Source organism: Chiloscyllium punctatum, chromosome 1, assembly GCF_047496795.1.
Source record: "Chiloscyllium punctatum isolate Juve2018m chromosome 1, sChiPun1.3, whole genome shotgun sequence".
Classification (NCBI taxonomy): Eukaryota; Metazoa; Chordata; class Chondrichthyes; order Orectolobiformes; family Hemiscylliidae; genus Chiloscyllium; species Chiloscyllium punctatum.
Genome location: NC_092739.1, coordinates 65,631,038 through 65,654,690, shown reverse-complemented (window position 1 = coordinate 65,654,690; position 23,653 = coordinate 65,631,038). Strand labels below are relative to the sequence as shown.

The following is a 23,653-nucleotide window of genomic DNA, read 5'->3' as shown; positions in this document are numbered from 1 at the left end:
TTTTGCATGACCAGCAGAGATTCGATAGCTAAAGAATCTTTTTCTGTGCCATAGATGTCTATGATTCTATGACCAATTATCTATTTGCAAAGGTAACAGACTGACAATGAAAGGTTTATCCTCAAAGGAAACTTAAGCTTTATGATACATTTTCAGCTTTGCAGCACACATTCCATGGAGGTATAACATTAAAATTTGTAACATTTAGATAGACTTCATTTCAGGGCTGCTTGTATTAGTTATAGATCATGTAACTGAGAGGCAAGGTGAACTGTTTGTTAACTGGTAGATGCAAGTCCTTAGTAACGATGTGCTGTCGATTAACATTTCTTTGAAACTGCAGCCAAATCATAAATTATTTGTTCTATGCAATGATTTCAAAAATTACCTATAATAAAAGTGGCAGTTCTTTCCATTGGCTAGCCATAATAAAATTATATTTGTATATTGCAGGTTCAGTTTTTTTTGACACTTTTTTTTTCCTTTCACCCCTCACACGCTGCCGCCTAACTGCGGTAGTGGTTATATTTTCCCCAGCACGCACGTTGTGAATGTGCAGGTGTGAGACACAAGGTGTACAAATCTTTATTTGATTTCCACCACCAGGAAGAAAGGAAACACCCAAGTGGCCAGTGACAAGCAGTGCTGCATGATCAAACAGCAAAGGGAAGGGCAGGGATTAAATCAAAATAGGAGGTGGAAGGGGAAATAATGCACTCCACCCTCTGCCGTGCACACCTCTCCCTGAACAGCTCAAAAAGGTGTTGGTGGACACCACGTGCTCCTTGTCCAGAGACACCCAGGCTCTGACACAACCGTGGAAGAGAAGTAGGTAGTTGGCCCTAACAACCCCCTCCACGGCCTGCTGCCTGGACCGGTTTATGGCCAGGCCCAGGAGCAGACCCATGAGGTCTTCAGACCTGCCCTCCCTCCTCTGTACCAGTTGCCTGAAGATCAGGAACATAGGACTGAAGCGCAACCAAAAGCAGAGACGTTTTTTTAAAGAAAATCAAAAACGGAGTGCAAGCACCCACACCCAATATATACATGGTCCACAGCACCACAGAACAAGCAGTTGGGCTGGGAGTCCATGAACCACCGCAATCTGCGTTTGCAGGGGACCACTGCGTGCAGCACCCTCCACCCCCAATCCCCAAAAAGGGGAGGCCCCTGCACAGAGAGCCTTCCACTGGGGATCTCCACCGCCTGGCGTGTCCGGGCAGTAGATGAAGGAGAAGTGGACGGTGTGCAGCAGCAGTCGATACAGGGTCCACCATTTTATGTCCCTAAAAAGGGCAAAACTAAAATTCCGGAGGCAGCTCAGGCTGTGGGGGCACAGATTCCTGGGGGAAGTACGGAACCTTGGGGCCAATGTAAAATTCCGTCTAGGCAGGTTCCGTTTTTTCTCTTATGGCTGAAGTAACTCCACAGAGGCCAGCATCCCATCACCAGGTCATGTTTTACTTACATAAGCGTAGCTCTTGACACTGATCCTGCTCCCTCAGAGCCAGCTGAGTGAACAGAACTTCTGACACGCAGGTTCAGCTTTTTTTTCCCTCACCTCTCTTTTTTTCCCTCACCTCTCTTTTTTTCCCCAATGTTACAGATATAATCCCCTTCCCCTCACCAAGCCTGGGTCTGTCTGTCAGCTAATCCTGATCCTGTACAGTCATAACTTCAAAACATGGCTGGGACTTTCTCCTTGACGTCAAAAAACCCTCAAATATCTTCACCAATTGGAATATTTCCTTATTATCTCATCAGAATTCATAAGTGTTTGTTGTATGCAAGTCAGCTGCCCCACTTCCTACATGATAACGGAAATAACTCCACAGCGGTAGGCATCCTGTCACCAAGTCCCCCTTCATTTACATGGGGAGACTCCTTGACCCTGATCCAGCTCTCTCAGAGCCAGTTCTGAGTGAACAGAACCTCTGACACCCAGGCTCAGCTTTTAAACAATATCACTAAAATTTGCAAATAAGCCAAATTTGTTTAATTGATTGCAGAAGTTGTGACCATACATCAAAATGTTGCACACATAGAATAGGTAAAAACAAGGGCTGGAGGAGATGCTGGAAACCAGATGCTAGATTAGAATGGTGCTGGAAAAGCATGGCAGTTCCGGGAGCATCCAAGGAGAAGGAAAATCGATGTTTCGGGCAAAAGCCCTTCATCAGGAAGACAGCCTGTTCCTGATGAAGGGCTTTTGCTCGAAACGTCGATTTTCTTGCTCCTCGGATGCTGCCTGAACTGCTGTGCTTTTCCAGCACCACTAATCCAGAATCACATTAATTACAGGAATATTTTTTTATTCTATAATCAGCATGATCAATTTTATGATAAAACAAAAAAATCCAATATTTTAAATAAGTATTACTTCCATGGTGTAAATAAATTAGGTTAACAATGATTAACCATTATTGACATTTTAAATTAAAAGGAAAACTGCTGTGTTAGCACATAGGAATGTTACACTTACTCTTCAGAAAATACTTAACTATCAATCCAGGGAGGGGTTGTGGCATACAGTGGTACCACCCCAACCTCTCCAGGTTAAACCATGGAATGATTTAAGCAGTAAAATCAGAAGGGTTTTCTGGTCAGCCAGACAATGGGAAAATACAGATTCTGGCTGCAAGTATCATTGTTGCATCATAAATCCAACATGAAATGGAATAAAGCAATTTAACTCTCTTTCTGAAAACATGTTAACTGTGTTCTGCTTATTGATGTGGGACATACATTAACTGTTAATGGATTACAGGCACATTTCCAGGTTTAATATTTACAAGAAAATTAGATACATTGTTCACAATAATTTTTGCATTCATTAATGTTGTGGCACAGTTGTAGAATTCTCACAATGCTCACATTTCTGAATGGAATCCATTTCTATTTAGTTGTATTATTGTGAAAGTCAACCACAACATTGCATTATGACTTCTTATAATTGTCATAAAATTCTGGTCACTAATTCTGTGGCAATTTTATTAAAACATCTTTGTTTGTAACAAAATGGTTGTATGAATTACTAATCTTATGATTCTTTTCTAATATTTAAACATGCTATAACTAACATTTAAAAGCAATGTACAGTGAAATGTAAACTAAAATCATGGGATATCTTGAACTAATGCATGTGATAGTGATTTTGTGGAAAAAATACCTTTTTGATTGAATTAAAACAAAAATAGCAGAATATATCTTTTTAATGCAAAAAGAAAGTATTGAAAGCACACAATTTTCAAAAAAGCTTTAGCACAGACTTGTGAAATCAACTACAAAAGTTATCCAAGAAGCACCAAAGGTAAAATGTACTTGGAAGTAAAGTCCTTGGACACAACTAGCAAAAGCTGGATCTTAACATATTCCAAAAATTATGCAGAGTCCCTATATATAATGCTTTAATCTATTAAATAAAGCTGCAGTCACATATCGTGCAAAGAAGCCCTCCTGTAGCAAGTTACTTAGCATCATTAAAGGCAAAGTTCTCTGTTTAAAAGAGTCTCCAAAGTCCACCTGGAAGATTTAGCAACATATTTCTTATTCAGAAAAAAACAATTATCTCCCTAACCAAAAGAAAACCACTTGTGACCCTGCTTTTTTTTGATCCTGCAGTGCTATCAATTATGAACAGGACCACAAGAGCAAATTTGAAACTGCTCACATTTGAAATGCAGTGGACATTGTTGTAGAAGTATCTCTCTCCACACCCCATATCCCCACCTAGGTAACTACCTCCAAGGAACTGGGCTGCTTAGTGGCTCTCCGTGTCAAAAGGCAATTTCCATCAAATTAATGGAAAACATTCAAAGTCTTCACTACTGACAGATCAATTCAACAAAAATTCATTGGAATTTTTGAGAAGCATGAAAATCACATTTTATCTTCAAGGTAAGCAATGGAGTTTATCTTAAACAGATTTTCTTGTCTTTTGTGTTTAAGAAAAATGTATACAATGACAGAATTCATTTCAGGTGGGTTGAGATGTTAGGCCGTTTTTATCTGGCTGGAAGAAATGCTCCACTAGTGCATTCACTAAGTCATTGAGCTCCTCCTTCAGCTTCTCGAAATCACTGAGAAAAGAGGTGACAAAGAGTACATGTGCTTTAGAGAAACTAAACAATCACAGAACAATAACAACACATTTTATATACATTTAATTACTCAGTTCAAAACTAATGAATCTTATTTATGCTTGACGAAGAATGCGTGTTATTTATGCTTGAATAAGTAGGTGTTTTGTTAGTATTCAGCATATTTAACTGCTTAATGGAAAATTACCAATTGAATTGTAAACATATCACAAGCAGTATCACCTTCTCCATTCCTCACATGGCTGACTTGTATAATTCTTCTGCCTTTCCTGTTTCAGATATTTCAACTTCTGAACCTTAAGCTACAAGTGAGCCATCTGACTAAGGAATACGTTCAGTTCAGTTTTAAAAGCTGTCTCAACAAAACATTTCTCCTGAGAGTTGTGTTTTCTAGTATCAGTTCGCTTACCAATTTTGCTATTTCCTTTATCTACACAGGTAGCAAATGCCTCACACCTATTGGGTAAAAGGTAAGGGCTGAGGGTCCTCCAGCCAAGTACCTGGGGTCCCTTCACCTGCCAGACTGAAATACATTCTCTAGTCTAAAGACCACCAATTAAATCATAAAATAAAATGTTACTTAACTATTATCGCCATTTTACTTCCTGCTTCTGAACTTCAAACACCCATTTAAAGGCAGCAACTATTCTTAGCTGTTTCAATGCAACTGCAATTAATTGGAAATCTAGTTTTGGTGAACTGCAGGTTTACTGTCTGAATCTGGTGTGCTGTAAGAGCAAGACTACAGTTAAGCTAACAAATAATAATTATTCACTCTACACAAACTGCCCAATCACTGACTGCATAGGAATTTTGAATTCACCAATTCAACTACAACTTCAATGCCCAACAAAACAAAGACAGGTCTTTATAATGACAGGCACTGCATTAATTAGGCCAGATCCAGCACCAAAACTTGGGAATCCATATTTACTATGAGATAAGCACCTGCAAAAAAAAAGTGAAGCTACCAACTTTAACTGGCAGGTACTGCCAATAAAACAGTCTCTCTGTGCATACAGATTAACTGGCTCTCTAATGTTTTACTCAACTTCATGGCTTCATTACAGAGCATTGAGATGAAAGTACCGTCTTGTATTGCGATATTGAAGGAGACCATGCCAACTTGGTAGTATTTCAGATTGAATCCATTCTCATGCTTTCTCCCCAGAGCCCTGCATTCGTTTTTACATCACTATTTAAGTATAATTCAGATCACGACAATTCTATTCAAAGGAAATGTTTACCATGCTGCCTTTTGTTAAAGACTTCATGATTTTGAACATCTCTTATCAAAACACCAGCATTTCATAAAGATTTAGCATAACTCCTGTTATTTTTCTATTTATAGAAAGCACAGTGCAAACACTTTAAAATCTTCTCAACACAGCATCACTTCGCCTTTCCTCAGTTAAGTTTCATGGGTCATATCTACCAGTGTCACGAGTCTGCCTTTATCCTTCTGAAGTAGGGGAAATAATCAACCAATAACTTCAGAAGAAAATTGGGTGCATGGAGGAAGTAGTGTTAAGTGAAGGGGTAAATGTAGGGGAATGGGTCTGGGTGGGTTGCTCTTTGTAGAGTTGGTGTGGACTTGTTGGGCCAAAGGGCCTGTTTCCATACTGTAAGTAATCTAATCTAATCTAAACTTGCAAGGCCAAAGGGATTGAGCAGAGGAATCAGAATGGACTGGATTGCTTCCTCAGGGATCCAGCATGTACTTCACAGAACTAATGAACACTTCCTGGAGCCATGGGATTATCACCTTTAGTCTGTTGTTACTACACTCTTCATTTTTGTCATCTGAAAATTTTAAAATTATGCTGAGTACACCCAAATAGATCAATAAATCTACATAAAAATCAGCAAGGTTTCTAATATCATGGGACAGCATTCTATACCTTCCAAGTTTGCAAACCAACTGTTCACTTCTGCTCAAAAAAACCCCAAAAGAATTATAGATGGTGGAAATCAAACAAAACTAGCATTTGCTGCAGAAACTCAGTAGGTCTGGCAACATCCATGGAAAGAAAGCAGAGTTAATGTTTCAAGCCCATGACCCTTCTTCTGAAGGGAGTTTCTCCAGCAATTTGTTTTTGTCTTCACTACCACTCTCTATCTATCCCTTGACCATTTTTTTTATTCCATATTGCCTGTGCTCCATTAATACTACAGACTTTATTTTTGTTATCAAGTTTATTGCGTAGTACTTTATCAAACACCTTTTTGAAATCCATATACACAAACTACAAAGTTGAGTCCTCAATTCAAAGAACTAAATTAACTGCATCAAACATGACTGTTAGCCTCTTGGCTGTTTTTGGGCACACTTTTTACAGCTTGTTTTCGGTGCCAGACTTCTGCTGCACTTTCAGTATTCAGCTTGAGCCCCTCAAGTATTCTAAACCCTTTTACATAGAGGATAAATTCTTTCATTCAGAATTTGATGTTTGAATGCAGGATCTGCCAGGATCAGATTGAACTGTGGAATTGGTTTGATCTGCTGAATGGTCTACTCTTGCTGCTATTTTCTATGTTTCGTACATTTGTTAAAAGCATAATCTTATTGTTTCACTTTACTCTTTGTCTTTAGCCACCCAGTGACCTCGAAATGAGCTCTTACTTCCATTCTCTACTCAGACCCACCCCACTGTGAAGGCTCCCCATTGTTCAACTACTGTGTTCCCTATTTTGATTCTGATTAACATGTGCTGAGTCCTTTGCCAACTCCTGACACTAGCCGTGATGCCCTGAAGGAACCCCTAGCTCCTTCCTAATATTTGATGGCCACATCAAAAAAAAGAGTTGGACTTGCTCCATAATTCTAACCAAAAATATTTGTTGACACCAGAACGGTATCACAACATGATCTACCATGTCCCCTGCGACAGTTAACCCCAGCCTCTTGTCTTTGCTTCTTTCTCTATTCCTGGTGACAAGATTTTCAAGAAAGGTATCAAGTTCCCAATCCTCCTTTCTTTTGACCAAATTGTTGCCACTCACATCCCATGCCTGCATCATATGAGGCGCTCTTTAATCTTTAGCATACCACAGCATTCATAAAAACCCACCTTAGACTGCCATACTGTTTCCCCAGCTGACCCCTATCATTTCTCAACTATTCTCCCTTAAGGTGATCTTTCCTTATTGGTAGCTCAGCACACTTTGTTCTCCTTCCAGATCTATCCTGCTACATAAACAGTGTTAAGATATTGTAATCCTCCCACACAAGACTAGTTGACTTCAGTATGCAAGCTAGCTCACTTAGCTTGAAGGCTTGTTTTCAGATGTTTCGTCATCATACTAGGTAAAATCATCAGTGACAGTCTCCAGTGAAGTGCTGGTGGGCATATCCTGCCACTCTACGTATAGGTCTTGGTTTGTTAAAATGATGTCACTTGATGTCATTTCCAGTTCCCCCCCCAAAGAGAAGATAGATAGAGTATAAGTTGATGTGTTTATTGATGGAGTTCTGGTTAGAATGCTATGCCTCGTGTGTGTCTTTGTTTTAACTGTCCTAGGATGTGGGTGTTGTCCCAGTCAAAGTGGTGTCCTTCTTTGTCTGTATGTATAGAAACTAGTGACCAGCTGGTTTTCATGTATCCTGGTGACAAGTTTCCTGCTACTTTATCCGATGTAGTGTCTTTGATTTTTTTTAAACAGTTCTTGCATGGTATCTTGTAAATGACATTAGTTTTATTGGTAGTGGATCCTTTAGGTTCATTAGTCACTGTTTTAAGTGTAGAGATAGGTTTGTGAGCTACCATGGTGCCAACGGTCTGAGTAGTCTGGAATTAATTACTGATAACCTTTATATCAAAAGACTTATGTGGCTATAGTTTTTGGTTGCATTGTATCTGCTTGTTGGGTTTGAGGAATTGGCAGTTTGCGTTTATTGGGTACCCTTTTTCTTAAAAACTTTTTGTAGATATTTTTCTTCTGCTTTTTGTAGTTCTTGGGTGCTGCAGTGTGATGTAGCTCGTTGAAATAATGTCTTGATGCAGGTCCATTTGTGGGTTTTGGGATGATTGCTTCTGAAGTATTTGGTCTGAGTGGGTTTTTTTCTGTAGAAAAATGTTTGATGCTCTCCATTAACTGTACGTTTAACTGTCACGTCTCTGAATGAGAGTCTGTTATCATTCTCCTCCTCCTCCTGTGAAATTTTATGCCTGTCAGGATATTGTTAATGGTGTTGTGAGCTTCCTCTAATCTGTTCAGTTTTGTGATGACAAAGGTGTCATGTACATAGTTTGGGTTGGATAGATGGGAGGGCAGCTTGTTCAAACTAGCAGGAAACTTGCCTCCAGGATTCATGAACACCTACTGGTCACCAAAAGACATGACCCACTATCACTAGTTTCTATACACACAGCAAAGAAGGACACCACTTTGACTGGGACAACACACATCCTAGGACAGGAGAAACAAAGACACGCATGAGATTTCTTAGAGGCATAGCATTCTAACCAGACTTCATCAATAAACACATCGATTTAGATCAGATCTACCTTCCCTTGAAAAAAGAACCAGAAATGACATCACCCACGTTAAGAAACCAAGACCTATAAAAGAGAAAGGCGGGACATACCACTAGTGCTTCACCAGAGACTCACTGATATTACCTAGTATGGTGATAAAACGTCTGAAAACAAACCTTCAAGCTCAGTGAGCTAACTTACAAACTTACCATCAACCGCAGCTAGAAATCTTCTAAAAAAAAATTGCTAACTAGTTGACTTCCGCACCAGAATATTACCACCAGATGTATTGAGGTACAACAGTTCATCTTGAACAGTAGCCTTTTCTCAAGGATTCAAAGTCATCTATCTTGCACCATTTCTCCAGTGATGTGTTAAATCAGTTTTATTCGATTCTTATTAGCATCTAATCTTTGCCGCATTTGTCCTCATGCAGCCATTTACTCCATCCATTTGACACAAATAGAAACAAAGTGCTGACTTAATCTAGTAAAATGGAGAAGTTAGAAATTCAGATCTGCAAATAAAATCACTTCCTTTTCAGGTTTCCCATAATATTATTTTAGATGCTGTGATATTGCCTGGGTGGAACGAGTATCCCTACAGACAGTGAGATTTTGAGAACTCAATATAGTTGGAAAAGTTAAAGCAACCTCAGTATGGTAGGCTGTTTCTGGTTAATTGACTGACCTGAAACTACACTATAATAATTTGGAAGCAGAACAAACTTCAAATCTGAAATTGATTTGCAGCCTTTTCCTGAATTTCATGTTTTTTGTTGAGAAAGAGAAAAAGCTCCAGCCACATGTCTGTTTTCAGAAATGGTTCTACTTCCATCTTATTTTTTTTAAAAACCGCACAGAAGCCACCCAAACGGGTACAGGATAAAGATTTTAGCTGAATGTCAATTTGCCCAATTTTCAAAAAAAAAAACAGGAAACAGGAACAAGTCTGATTCAGAAAGAGTACAGTAATAGGCTCCTGACATGTTCATGGGAACCTTTCTGACAACCTTTGGTTGTAGTTAAACCAACAGTGCTAGTCAATAAAAACATGCAACCATCACGCAGAGGAAAAAAAAAGACAATCCATGAGCAAAAGCACAGGCATGGTTAGAGTTGGCAAAAGTTACCAAATTATTATAGAAGGTCTTAAATATTTAGCTTCTGACAAATGCTGAGCATTTGTGTTAAACAAGGACTACAAAAAAAATCTCATGACCACAGGGCCCTTGAAAACTTTGTTACTTACAAAATTACATACTTAAAGCTTGCAGTCTCAGGAGATTAATTATACTTGAATTGAATTGAATTTATTGTTCACATGTACCGAGGCACAGTGAAAAGCTTTGTCCAGATTTTAAAATGTTAAACAATAAAAAAAAAAGACATTTCCCTAAAAAACATACCAGTTAAAAAGGCAGACACATGAATATTTGTGTACAAAACAAAAACTGAAAATATCATAAACGGATATAAAGTGGTTCAGCCTCTGACAGATCTTGAGTATTTCTGACATTTAGTGTCTGGTTTTCTCTCTCCAGATAGATGTTCCAGCACATACGCTCTTTCTCAATTCTTTAAATACAACTTATAATTTGAAATCAGACCAAACTTTAGCTACTTTTGAAAAGAATAAACTTACCTATTTCCAGGTGGTGCACATAACTCTGTGTAATATTTAACTTTTGGCTCTGTCCCACTAGTTCTCATGGTGGCTACACATCCATTCTTGAATGTGAAGGTGATCATTTGGCTGCTTGAACTAGTAGGAAGCACCTAAAACAGAGTCAAACAATTACTAGAAGTCTTTTGATGTTATTCCTTAGACTAAAATCAAAACTGCTAACTATGAATAACTTTTATTTTATATCTTTAATCATGCACTGTTGGTTTGCAACGCAAGCCCCAAAAGATCCTTCCACATCCAGCAGAGATTTTCCTGCATATCCAAAACAGCTCATCTACTGTGTCTGTCGCTCTTGATGTGGTCTCCTCTAAAATGGGGAGACAGGACACCAACTCTGGAATTTTTCAGAGAATGTCTCCAGGACACACACAAACACCACCATCATCACCCTGTGGTCGACCACTTCAACTCCCCCTCCCACTCTGCCAAGGACAAGACAAGCCTTGTCCATTGCCAAATCCTAGCCACCCAAAGCATGGATGAAGAATGACTCAAGTTTTGACTTGGGACCCTCCAACCACATGGCATCATGTCAATTTCACCCATCTCCCCTCCCTCACCTCATTCCAGATCCAACCATCCAACTCAGAGCCACCCTCTTCAACTGTTCCACCTGTCCATCTTCCTTCCCACCTATCTGTCCACCCTCCGCTCTAACCTATCACCATAACCAACCAGCTATATCTACCCACTGCCTTCCTAGCTACCTTTCCGCAATACCCCCCCGTGCCCCTCCCCCCAGCTATTTACCTCTCAGCCCCATTCCTGAATGAAAGAACCACAAACTGAACACGTGAAATTTAGCACTGTAGTAGGCTTTGTATTAAAAAACGATCACTGGTTCCCTCTGCTGCTGGTTCTGTGAATTTACAGAATGTCACTTACAGCCTTTTTATCTGGTTGGCTGCTATCATAGCCGGTGGTTAAATCTCGGATGTCAGAAACTGCAAATGACCCACAGGTTTTGGGGTATTGATTTGTTTCATTATAATTTCGCAAATTCTGGAATATCTGACTGATTATCTCAGGTTTATGGCAGATGAAGTATGAAGCCTTCGAAAGATGATAACCATATCTAATAAAAAAAAGAAAATTTTTATTCCACACAGACCAGTATCAAATTATACACACTGCTACATCTCAAAATTATTGAGATTTCCCTAATACATGTACAAAATAGGCAACACTTGTGCGTGGGCCTTGACTTCTGCCTGCAGTATTCATTACCTTTGCAACTTAACAGCAATGTCAGGCTTTACTGCAAGAGAATTTAAATACAAGAATAGTGAAGCTTTGCTTCAATTGTTTACAAGCTTGGTTAGACCACATTGGGAGTAATTGGTGCAGTTTTGGTCTGCTTATCTCAGGAAATATTACTGACTGGGAATTGCAACAAAGCTTCACCAGACTTGATCCTGGGATGGCTGAACTATTGTCTATTGTCTAACTCTCCCACAGAGAGAGATTCAGCAATCCGAGCCTATATTTGAAGATGATATGATTTTATTGAAATATACAAAATACTTAAAAAGGATAAATGAGGAAGATAAAAGTTTTTCCTGGTCAGGAAATCTAGAAATCGGGGGCACAATTTAAAAACATGGGACGTGTCATTTGGGTTGGAGATGAGAAGAAATTGTTTCTCTGAGAGTTGTGAACCTTTGGGGTTCCCTATCACAGAGGGCCACAGATGTTCAATCTCTGAGCATGTTAAAAGTAGAGATTGATAGATTTCTAAGCAGCAATGTTCCAATGCTGATTGCCATGGCATACAGCTCGTTACATCTTACCAACCAGAAAAAAAAAGTTTTGTTCATGCGTGCTGTTTCCCATTAGCTAGCCAGTCTTCTATTAATGTTACCTCCAACACCATGAGCTTGAAATTTCCACAATAAATCACTGATCTGGCATCTTATCATATGTCTTCTGTAAATCCATGTACAGTACACTTACTGACGACTCCTCATCCACTGCACATAACTTCCTCAAAGATTTCCAATAAATTGACTAAATATTCTTTATTTTTACAAAACTTCAGACTCTGCCGTATTTCCTTGACTTTTTCTAAATATTCTGCTTTAGTATCTTTAATAACAGCTCCCAAGATTTCCCTGTAACAGATATTAAGTAAAGCGCTCTACAATTTCCTGCTCCCACCCTTCTTTAAATGTTTGCCATTTTACAATTTAATGGAAGTCTCCTTAAATCTAGAGAATGACAAAATTAAACCAATTCATCAACTATCAAATTGTTTTGTGTGAAATCCTCAGATGAGAGAGGAATTATTCCTTCACTCAGCACGGAAAGATCACTGGGACCATTATGAGCATAGTGTGGCTTAACAGCACCAACCAGCTCTTACTGCAACTTCATCTCCTGGCAGCTGTCACATGGAGGTATAGTCAACAAAGAACAAAGAAGAATTCGGCCCTCCAAGCCTGCACCGGCACATTTTGCCCTTCCATGCCAAAATGGCATTCAGTTACAGGATCTGTATGCCTCTATTCCCTTCCTATTCATGTATTTGCCCAAGACTTCTTGAACACTGCTATTGTGTCTGCTTCCACCACCTTCTCTGGCAATTTGTTCCAGGCACTCATCACCTTGTATGTAAAAAATTTGCCTTGCACATCTCTTTTACACTTCCCCTCTTGCACTTTGAATCTATGTCGCTGAGTAATTGACCCTTCTACCCTGGGAAAAAGCCTCAAAACTTTCCACTCTATCCATGCTATTCACTATCTTATGACCTCTATTAGGGTGCCCATCATGATCTTGTGTAACCGTGAAAACAAACCCACTTGAGGGCCAGATCACCCAAGATGAATTATCTGCTGAATGTCCAAAATGTAAAAAGATAGATACCCATGAAACAGACTTTAGTTATTTTTTGTTTGTTCGTTAAAACTTGAAATCTTGTCAGGTAATTATTTGCCTTGGTCACTTGGAAATTCATCTCTTTCGAGGAGTTACCAGTTTCTATAGGGATTACAACACAAATGAACAATTAAAACAACCGACAGGAAAAGGATGATACACAAACATTCCCATCCTCAATGATCGAGCAACTCAGCATATCGGTACAAAAGACAGTACAGCTATTTTTCAGCCTGAAGCGCCAAGCAAATGATCTGTCTTGGCCTCTTCTTGAGGTCCCTGGCATTACAGGAGCCAGTCTTCGGCTGAGTTGATTTACTCCATGTAGTATAAAAGTGGGCTGAATGCATTGGTTGCATTGAGGCTCAAACAGACGTCGTTGCTGCACTAAAGACATGAGCTTCAGACGAAGCTGTCCCACCAGTGAAGCTGTTCCAGTAAGATACAACACTGGTATCTACCCAACAACATTGAAAATTACCAATGTTGGGTAGATTTCAAAGTGTGTCCTGCCTGCAAAAAGCAGGATCAATTCAAGGCTGCCAATTACTGCCACACATTAGTTTACATCTCGATCATCAGCTCAGTGTTGAAAGGTGATGTTGACTCTATAATCAAGCTGCATTATTCAGTAACACCCCCTTACAGTGATCCTTAAATTAGAAACATTATAATAAAATTTGGAAAGGCAAAACTGGTTAATGTAAAATGCAAAAAAAGGTCAAAATTAAAACAATATAATTCAATATTCATTTTACAATGAATAACATTATTCAAAGTAGGAAACAAATTAATTGCACTCTCCTATTCATGAATGCAGAAGTCAAGTTTACTGCGGATCTCAAAGTAAGATGAAGTGAAAAGATTTGAGAGACAATATCCCATTCCTACTTACTCTTCATAAATTGCTTTGAGCTGCTGAGTCAGATTGGTATTCTTGGTTGCCAAATAACTGGCCATTTCTGCAACAATGGCTGCAGCACTAACACCATCTTTATCCAGGACAAATTCAGTCGACATATATCCTACATTTAGCACACAAAAAGATAAATCTCTTAGAACACATTTCTTTCAAGTATACCCATTTGGGAAGCAAGATCAGATTCAAATATAAATGATTTTTATTAAAGTAAAGTCTGCCACTTTTCTAAGTTTGATTTCTAAATTTCTAAGTACAAATTCTGACAAAAGATAACATCTGAAATTTTAATTAAACTTTTCTCTGTGAAAAGTGAGTTGAATTGACAAGTTCACTCATTAGTACAAACAGAAATGTTTAAAGTACATCAACTGCAGACAAGGTCAACTAAAAAAACTCTCCAGAATAATCAGTGATGTGGTATCAACACAATTTATTTTAGTTTCAGGGTGGAAGGACATAATGGCCAACTCTTTTGCTTAATATTGACTACGCTGCCTGGACAATTTTCATGCACTGCATTATAAATGCTTTCATAGTAGCACTTCACTAAAACTGAATAAAAGAATTATCAGTCAACACAATAGAATTTAAAATGCATGTTTAGTAGACATAAACACAAGATCCCAAACAAATTATTAGAATCATTCAGGCAGAAACAAATTCCCAACAGCAGACACTCCAGAGTTACCTAAACCCTTGACATGCATTTTAAGATAATTTTGGTTCCATCCACCTCCCAAAGTTAGTCTTTTGTAAACAATTGAGCTTTTTCTGATGGAAAATATAGTTTTAAAGATCAAAATTTTGTTGATTGCATAGGAAAAACCTATATTAAGAAGAAAGCTGCAAGCAAACAAAATGGTTAATAACAATCTCACCAATTGCTTCTTCAAAGGCAAAAAGCACTGTATTGCCCTTATCTATAAGTTCTTTAGCTTTGTTTCCCATCCATTTAAAGCCAGTTAAAGTTTCCTAAAAGAAAGAAACCATCAGAATCTACCTTTCAAAATTACACCATTGCCTGTGGTAAATTAAAACTGTTTCTCTCATATTTGTTGTTTGCATTTTGGGGAGAGAGAGGAAGGGGGAAAAAGAACATTTCTCAGCATTCTATTTCAGTCATCTCAATCTTTAGGATGGAACTGGCCCAGATCACAAACATTTGTGAATTCAATCATTGCCACGCAGAATGTCTGATGGCTGAATGGGCACAGCAAAACTTCCCTTCAGTGATAATATACTAAGACTAAATAATTAAGATCGCTCTTATGAGAAAAAAAACAATTCAATTACCAATCAAACCTAAGATTTAAATACAGCAATGCAGTATCAGCACTGCAGCAACTATACATCACAACTAATTTCACTTCTAATAAATTAAACAGAAAATATGAAAGGAGAAAAGTAGCAGAACAGCTAATTACCAATATATGAACAGAGACAAAGTGGATTTTACACTAGCCGTTCAATTCATCACAGATCATGAAATGGTATATCTCACGACAGTTAGGGATGAACAATAAATGCAGGTATGGGCAGTGATACCTACAATTTTTTTTTAAGTGGGGTTTCAAGATTATCATAATATACTGAAGTTCAAACAGGTTTGCCAAGTTTATCTACTAGTCCTTCCTTTGGAGAATTGCAGATGTGTTTACAACTGCGAACAAGTATAGCTCTTCAACAAAAAATAAACAAAGTCACATTAAATAGCTTTGGAATTTAAAAATAAGTTCTGTTAGGTGAGATCAGAAAATTTGGTAAACAACGCAGGAGATCATGTGCAAGACTGACATTGTATGCAATGTGGTGACTGAATGACAATTTGAAGCAAATGACACGGAGCACCTGAATAGCCAAACTTTAGTTTTTATGCCTGGGTGAATTCTCCAAGTTGTCACCCTGATTGTTCAAAGAGGAGGAACAGGAAACCAGTACCAACTGTGATGTTCATTGGATACACTCCAACAATAAATTACCAGAATTTCAGAAGCTAGGTACAAAAAAAAATGTATGGGATACAGGGAGATTTGGCTGTCTGGATTCAGAATTGGTTGGCTGACAGAAGGCAGAGAGTGATTGTAGATGGAAAGTATTCAGCCTGGGAGGTCAGTGGTGAGTGGTGTCCAGTAGGGCTCTGTTCTTGGGCCTCTGCTCTGTAGTTTTTATAAATAACTTGAATGAGGAGGTTGAGGGGTGGGTTAGTAAATTTGCCGATGGCACAAAAGGTTGGAGGTGTCATCGATAGTATAGATAGGCTATTTCAGGCTGCAGCAGGACATAGACAGGATGCAGAGCTGGGCTGAGAAATGGCAGACGGAGTTCAACCTGGATAAATGCGAAGTGATGCATTTTGGAAGGTCAAACTTGAATGCTGAATATAAGATTAAAGACAGGATTCTAGGCAGTGTGGAAAAACAGAGGGACCTTGGTGTTCAAGTTCAAGTTCAAAGTTGCCATCTAAGTGGATTTGGTAGTCAAGAAAGCATATGGTGTTTTGGCTTTCATTAACAGGGGGAAATAGAGTTTAAAGAACGAGGTTTTGCTGCAGCTCTACAAGACTCGGGTGAGATCACACTTGGAATACTGTGTCCAGTTCTAGTCGCCCTATTATAGGGGAGATACGGAGGCTTTGGAGAGGGTGCAAAGAAGATTTACCAGGATGCTGCCTGGACTAGAGGGCTTGTCTTATGAGGAGAGGTTGACTAAGTTTGGATGTTTCTCTATGGAGAGGAGGAGGAAGAGAGGTGACCTGATTGAGGTATACAAGGTAATGAGGGGCATGGATAGATTCAATAGCCAGAGACTTTTCTCCAGGGCAGGATTGACTGGCACAAGGGGTCATCATTTTAAGATATTAGGAGGAAGGTGTAGAGGAGACCTCAGAGGTAGATTCTTTATGCAGAGAGTTGTGTATGCATGGAATGTGTTGCCAGCTGTGGTGGTGGAAGCAGAGTCATTAGGGACATTTAAGCAACTGCAGGACATTCACATGAACAGCAGTGAATTGGGGGTACATAAGTTAGGTTATTTTATTTTAGATTAGGAATAAACCTTAGCACAACTTTGTGGGCCGAAAGGCCTGTTCTGTGCTGTACTTCTCTACGTTCTATGAAAAGCATATTAATGCTTCATATCAATATTGCATCACAAGTCATCAACACCACCAAACCACTAGTGGGAAAGCTGAGATTTTCCAAAAGTACACAATTACGTGCTAAATGCTTAATTCACCAAATAAGATAGTTCTTCCCAACTTCCTTCTTCAGAGCAGAAATGTCAAATAACTTGTACAACTGAACAAAAAAATACTATGTTCATCTATTTACACTTTATCTCCACCAACTGCAAAATTAACATATCTGGAGGTAACCACATCTGCTAACTGCATCACATTGCATTGTGCAAAATCTGTGACTGCAACTCTGGGTAAGCCAATCTCTTTCATGGAAAACAGCATGATTTACGTGATTGCAATCCTTGCCAGGCCTTAAGCTCAATATAGTTTTGATTACTGAAACCCAGAAACCTCATGTGAAGATAAATATTCCCACCCCAATTCTGTGAAGATCACTCAACTGTTCAGAATGGTCCTCTTTTCTGTATCAGCCTCTTGATTCATGTTAGGGTGTCTCCATTCTGTCTAATTTCCTTTTAAATAGAATCCTTAATTTCTATTTAAAGAAAAGCAATAAGCCATAGCTCTCAGGAATTCACTTGTAGTTGTCTTAGTGTTTCCGTTGTTATCTGAAGCACAAGGCTGCTTGGGTCTCGACACCAGTATTCCATCAGGAGGTAACTGAATACTCAGTTCAAGCACAGGCTTCACTGCCTTCTTGCTAAATAGCCTACACCCCCTGGCAGCCTTCTCTCCCTCATATCAGTGTTACTACAGCTCCAAATGTAAGGTGACTATTTCAAAACTACTACAAACATGAACTCTCTGAAAAGACACACAGATTGCTTGACTGAAATCAAAGGACCACCTCCCTGAAAGCTATTTCATTTGCCAAATGGCATACCTGTGACGTTCTTCCTAGATGGAGTGTTAACTTGATTAATTTAAATTCCCAAATTTGTCCTTTGATCGTTTAAAGGATGCATGCCTACATATATTGAATGAGTAAACAAAAACTGTCCAATATCTTTAAGTAACTAAATAGTCACAAATTTTTTAAACATACAATATATTTAAAGACTAAATTTAATTGAATGATTACAACACCTCATTAATTTATATGAAGTATAAATGGCAAAAGTCTAGATTTTGGCTTGGGTAGTAACTGGTATCAATCCGAAACCTCCAAGTATCCCCCTATTCAAAAGGAGAAAATACAATATTTGAAAATATGCTTGTATAAAACTCCACAGCCAGATGACATATGTAGTAAAGGGAATCTGCCTTCAACAGTTTTTGGATACAATAAGCAGAACAGATTAATAGGAGCAAGATGTAAATGATAACACTTAAAGTTAACAAATAATGTTAAACTATGCGTAAGAGGACAATATCTGTAGACCTTTTCCTTCAATCCAGGGTCAGAACATCATGGGGCCCACCAACAGACTTGCTAGCAGGAGAGCCAGTAACCTTCACTTACCTGATCTGTCAGATCTTTTATGGGGATTGGGCCATGTCTGGATTGGCTTACCATCCTTGTACCACATGATGCCCTTAAAAAAAGGGACAAATTTTGCATCCAGGAGGAGGAAGCCAGGGTTTTTACTGGGGTGTGCATGCGCAATTGTAACAAAACAGCGTGGCAGATTTGGCTGCTTGGGCAGTGAGTGGGAAGGGCATCTACATTCCTGGCCTTCCTATCCTAATAACCAACCACACCAACAGATAGTTCCCTCCCCCTACCATCCCCGGGAACTCAAGTGCCACCCGTTTTAGCTTATTCCCACCCTTGCCCAGCCTCTTTTCCTGTCATGATAGCAAAGTGACCAGAAGGACATCTGTCCGTGCTCCAAGTTCTTCAAATCGGTGTACTGTCTGTAGACTCAGCAATGGTCACCATTCTCTATAATGTTGCTGGGGCTACAGAGCTACCAGTTAATCAGACTGGGTGATGCTCCCTTCAGAGTAAAGGGCAGAAGTCCCATCTCAATTAGGTCCCAATGGAACATTATATGGCTGAGGGATGGGCGGTACTGGCTGGAATACATTACTTTGTGGCTATTTTGGTGGTGAGGCAGGAAACCCTAACATTCAAAAGTTCTATACCAGGAGTTTGGGTGGCACATGCTGTGAACCAAATGGCAGAAAGGTCTTATAAAAATGCAAACAAATATGAAACAATAAGGAGGAATGTTTAATATAGTCAAAATTGATGTAATTGAATTAGCAGCAATGATAATCCATATTATTCAAAAGTGTTTCAGATAATGCAATTATAAATCAGTAATTGACTAGTTATAATGAGAATTATACCTCGAAATGAAATCCTTCCTTGAGTGCAATTGCCTGGAGGATTTTTGAAGAGACTGTACTGGACAGCATATAGGTTTTCTTCAGAGAACTGGGTTCTTTATTTTGCTTCTTCCAACAAGTAAAAATCCACCAACCCAACAAGGCACCTAACTCATTCCCTGAAAATACTTTCCATTCTCCTCTGGGAATAAAAGAATTTGAGAATTTAACATTTTATTTAATACTAAAAGCATAATGAAATCAATTATGGCTTTACATAAAAGTTTAAAACCTATCCATGAGAAATACCTCCAAGTACAACAGTATCGGTATGCACCCTAATAGAAGTGCAGGATTTGGGTACCTATACAAACAAACACAAACTCTAAAATAGACACTTCAAGAAAATATATCAGACACACACACAGTCAAATTATTAACTATAGAATCGACAGTCTCCAATACACCAAGCTCTTTAACAAAATTAAAAACAAGACTCCTTCTGTTGCAAATCTTCTAGAACTTCCACACTGTCTCGATTAATTGATCTTTCCCCTTTCAGCGGTTTCTTTTTGCTTCTAAATGCTCATGAGGCCAGTGTATACTGGTCAACACAGAGCAGTATAGGTTTTGTATATGAAAATAACTTCTATGGCCTGCTCTTTCCTGGGCTTGCATGAATATGTGCACAGCTCTACCTCAGAAATGCTACAATTTTTTCCAGATATTATAGATGCTAGGGTAATTAATTGCCCATTACAACACTCACAATAATCATTTTAAAATTAAAGACCTCTCCAAGGTTTGACAGCTGATGCCCTCTAGTGTCTGTAATTGACACGCATCATGATACTGTTAAGTAGTTAGAGACATCTTCTGTTTTTCTTTAAAATGCATTCCCTGAATGCAAACACGATAGTGCTACAGATAAAAACATCCAAGAAGGCAGAATGCACAAAGGTATGTGCTCAACCAATCCCACATGAGATTAACCATTTTTACCCAAGATATGAACAAACTAAGGAAATATATGATGGGAGAAATAAGTTTCATAGTACAATTATAATCAAGAAACTAAGTTTCATGGACTAAAAAAGGCCTCAGAATAATGACTATGCCTTTTTATTTAAATTACTCAAACATTACATTAAATCTGAGCATTCCAAAATAATTAAGCAGCTTTCAGAATTCTGTACAGATTCCTAATGATTATATTCAAACGGAACAATCTGTGGCCCTCATTTTATCACATGGGAGATTAACATATGAAACTTAATTACATTGAAATGGAATGCCTTCCTTAAATCATACTGTAATTTCAAAGTAGAGGTTCTACAGTACCAAACATACAAGTCTTCAGCTAAACAAACATAGAAAAATAGTACAGACCATTCAGCCCACACTAAAGTACATTAAGTATGTGATCTAAACTTGGCCGTAATACCAGTTTGCTCTCTGATCCACATATCTTTTGATTCTCTTGAAAATCTGTTTGATTCAATTTTGAATATGTCCAATGGCCCAGCTTCCACTGCTTTTTGTGGAGAAGAAAGAAGAGTAATGACATAGAAACAAAAAAAAACCTCCTCAGCTGTGTTTAAAATGGGAGACCGCTTGTTTTGAAACTGTGCCCCATAATTGAAGATACCTTTATGACAGGGAATATAGTCTCAATATCTCCCAAGTTAAACCCCCACAGACATGTTTATGTTTCAATAATCACCTTTCTTTTGGATGTAGGTTTGCTCGTTGAGCTGGGAGGTTCATTTCCAGATGTTTTGTCACCCTACTAGGTATCACCATCAGTTGGCTTCAGGCGAAGCAGTGTACACGATTCCTGCTTTCTATTTCTATGTTTATACAGCACATGCACAATAAAGAACAGACCTCTAACAGTGTGGAAAAAGACAGGCCATTCGGCCCAACAAGTCCACCCTCTGAAGAGTAACCCACTAGACCCATTCCCCTATTACTCTACATTTACCCCTGACTAATCCACCTAACCTACACATCCCTGAACACTCTGGGCATTTTAGCATGGCCAGTTCAATCTAAACTACACATCTTTTGATTGTGGGAGGGATCCAAAGCACACCCATGCTGACACGGGAAGAACGTGTTTGTGTGTGGAGTTTGCACAGTAACCAGAGGGTGGAATCGAACCCGGGTCCCTGGCGCTGTGAGGCAGCATGCTCGCCACTGAGCCATTGTGCTACCTGTTGTGCTGCATCAACTTGCCATGACTTCAGCAGGTTTAAAGTCAATGCTCTCAGCCACCTAGAAGGACAAGGAATTGCAATCGCAAAGCAATATTACTACTTCAAAAGTTCTTCTCCAAGTTCAACATGCTCCTTCACTGATGCTGTATCAAAATTCAAGAAGTTTGCAGCAGTCACAAAAAGCTCACTTCCACATTGCCAATTAGGAATGGACAGTGATGCTTACATCCCAGGAAAGAATTTAAAAAAAGACTAGCTCTGCTGGATTGTGCTTTTTTTTTATATACTGTCATTACTTTCATTGTAATAATTCCAATGACAGGTAGAGACTAACAGGTTCGTAGCAAAAAAATAACAAACTATCACAGTTTTCCGAAGCTCTGGACGTTTTCCAAAATCTAGACAATTTGGTAGGTTACAACCATTGCACTGCAGCCATTCTTTTAAGCATCTTAGATACAGATCTGAAAAGTGTGGTGCTGGAAAAGCGCACCAGGCCAGGCAGCACCCGAGGAGCAGGAGAATCAACGTTTCGGGCATAAGCCTGCTGTGCTTTTCTGGCATCACACTTTTCAACTCTGGTCTCCAGCATTTGCAGTCCTCACTTTCTCCTCTTAGATACAGGTCATCAAGTTCAGGGTACTGGTCAGCCTTTAATCCCATTAATTATCCTAGTGTTTTTTCTCTCGTGGTAGTTATTATTTTAAATTTACTAATCCTGAGATTATTTAGCATGTGTCTCTGTGAAGCTAACTACAAATTCTTGTTCAAAGACTTAGCCATTCCCCAGTGTCCCCATTATTAATTCCTCAATGGGACATCATTGGCTTTAGCTACTCTCTTCCTTTTTAAATCAGTTGCAGCGACAAAAATTCAAGCTAGACAAATAAATAACTAGAAAAGTTCAGATGTCAAAGACAGATATAATTACAACACTCATATTAGTGAGAAATTATGAAAGTTTCAATGCAGAAACCAATCTGAAACACAATGTCGTAGTATCTCCTTAAACTGTGATGGCTCAATTCATTAGATAGATGCAAATAACATTTTTGGTTAATTGCGTGCCTAATACATTCAGTAATTGGTTTTTTCAAATGTCATTAAAACAAGCCACTTAGAAAACAGTATAATTAACAGTTTCTGCTTGCCTTTAAATGAACAATTCTTATTAAAATACACCTTACTTAGTCAAAGTTAGAGAATTTAATCAATCCCTAATTACCAAGAAGGTAGTTAAGAGTCAACCACATTGACGTGGGTCAGGAGTTACACACAGACCATACCAGGTAAGGAGAGCAGTTTTCTACCCTTAAAGGCATTAGTGAATCAGATTGATTTTCCCAACAATTTACAACAGCTTCATGATCATCATTTGTCACCGAATTCAAATTAGACTCTCTGCCATGATAAGATTCAAAACCCAGATCGAGAGCATATCTGGGTCTTTGGTTTAATAATCTAGTCATAATACCACTAGGTCATCACCGCTCCTTAAAATTCAGTAAAGAATTGATGTACTTATTACTTACCTCTCTTGTTTTTCAGCTACAGCAAGCCGATCAGCATCTGGGTCATTTGCTAAAATGACTGTGGCTCCCTCCTTATCAGCCAGGGCAAACGATAAAGTCTGGAAAAAAATGAGAAATTTTACTTAGTGAGTATGGGAAGTGTAGCTAAACCAAAAATAGCCTATAGCTCAACTGGCCTGCTTCCTCAGTAATATGGATTACAGATTTGCCACAAAAAATCCCTAATTAGGTCAAAAACAAAAGCAAATTACTGTGGATGTTGGAATCTGAAACCAAAAAAAGAAAATGCTGTAAAATCTCTGCTGGTCTGACAGCATCTGTAAGGAGAGAAAAGAGCTGACATTGAGTCTGACTCTTTGTCAAAGCTCAGAAAAAGGGAGAAATAGGGAGGTATTTATTCTAGGCTGAGAGAAGGTGAGAGTC

General features: G+C 38.7%; 1 protein-coding gene across 2 annotated transcripts in view; it reads right to left on the bottom strand.

The window, feature by feature from the left end:
- Positions 1-3,194: 3,194 nt before the first annotated feature.
- pgm2 (phosphoglucomutase 2) overlaps positions 3,195-23,653 on the bottom strand; it is a 137,460-nt gene continuing 117,001 nt past the window's right edge. For both annotated transcript variants that reach the window (XM_072567203.1, XM_072567129.1), the window contains exons 8-14: positions 23,231-23,328; positions 19,501-19,681; positions 14,945-15,038; positions 14,040-14,169; positions 11,153-11,342; positions 10,223-10,356; positions 3,195-4,079 (exon numbers count right to left, since the gene is read on the bottom strand). In XM_072567203.1, the coding sequence (XP_072423304.1) occupies positions 3,977-4,079; positions 10,223-10,356; positions 11,153-11,342; positions 14,040-14,169; positions 14,945-15,038; positions 19,501-19,681; positions 23,231-23,328 (930 nt within the window). In that variant the 3' untranslated portion in view covers positions 3,195-3,976. The remainder of the gene's footprint in view (positions 4,080-10,222; positions 10,357-11,152; positions 11,343-14,039; positions 14,170-14,944; positions 15,039-19,500; positions 19,682-23,230; positions 23,329-23,653) is intronic.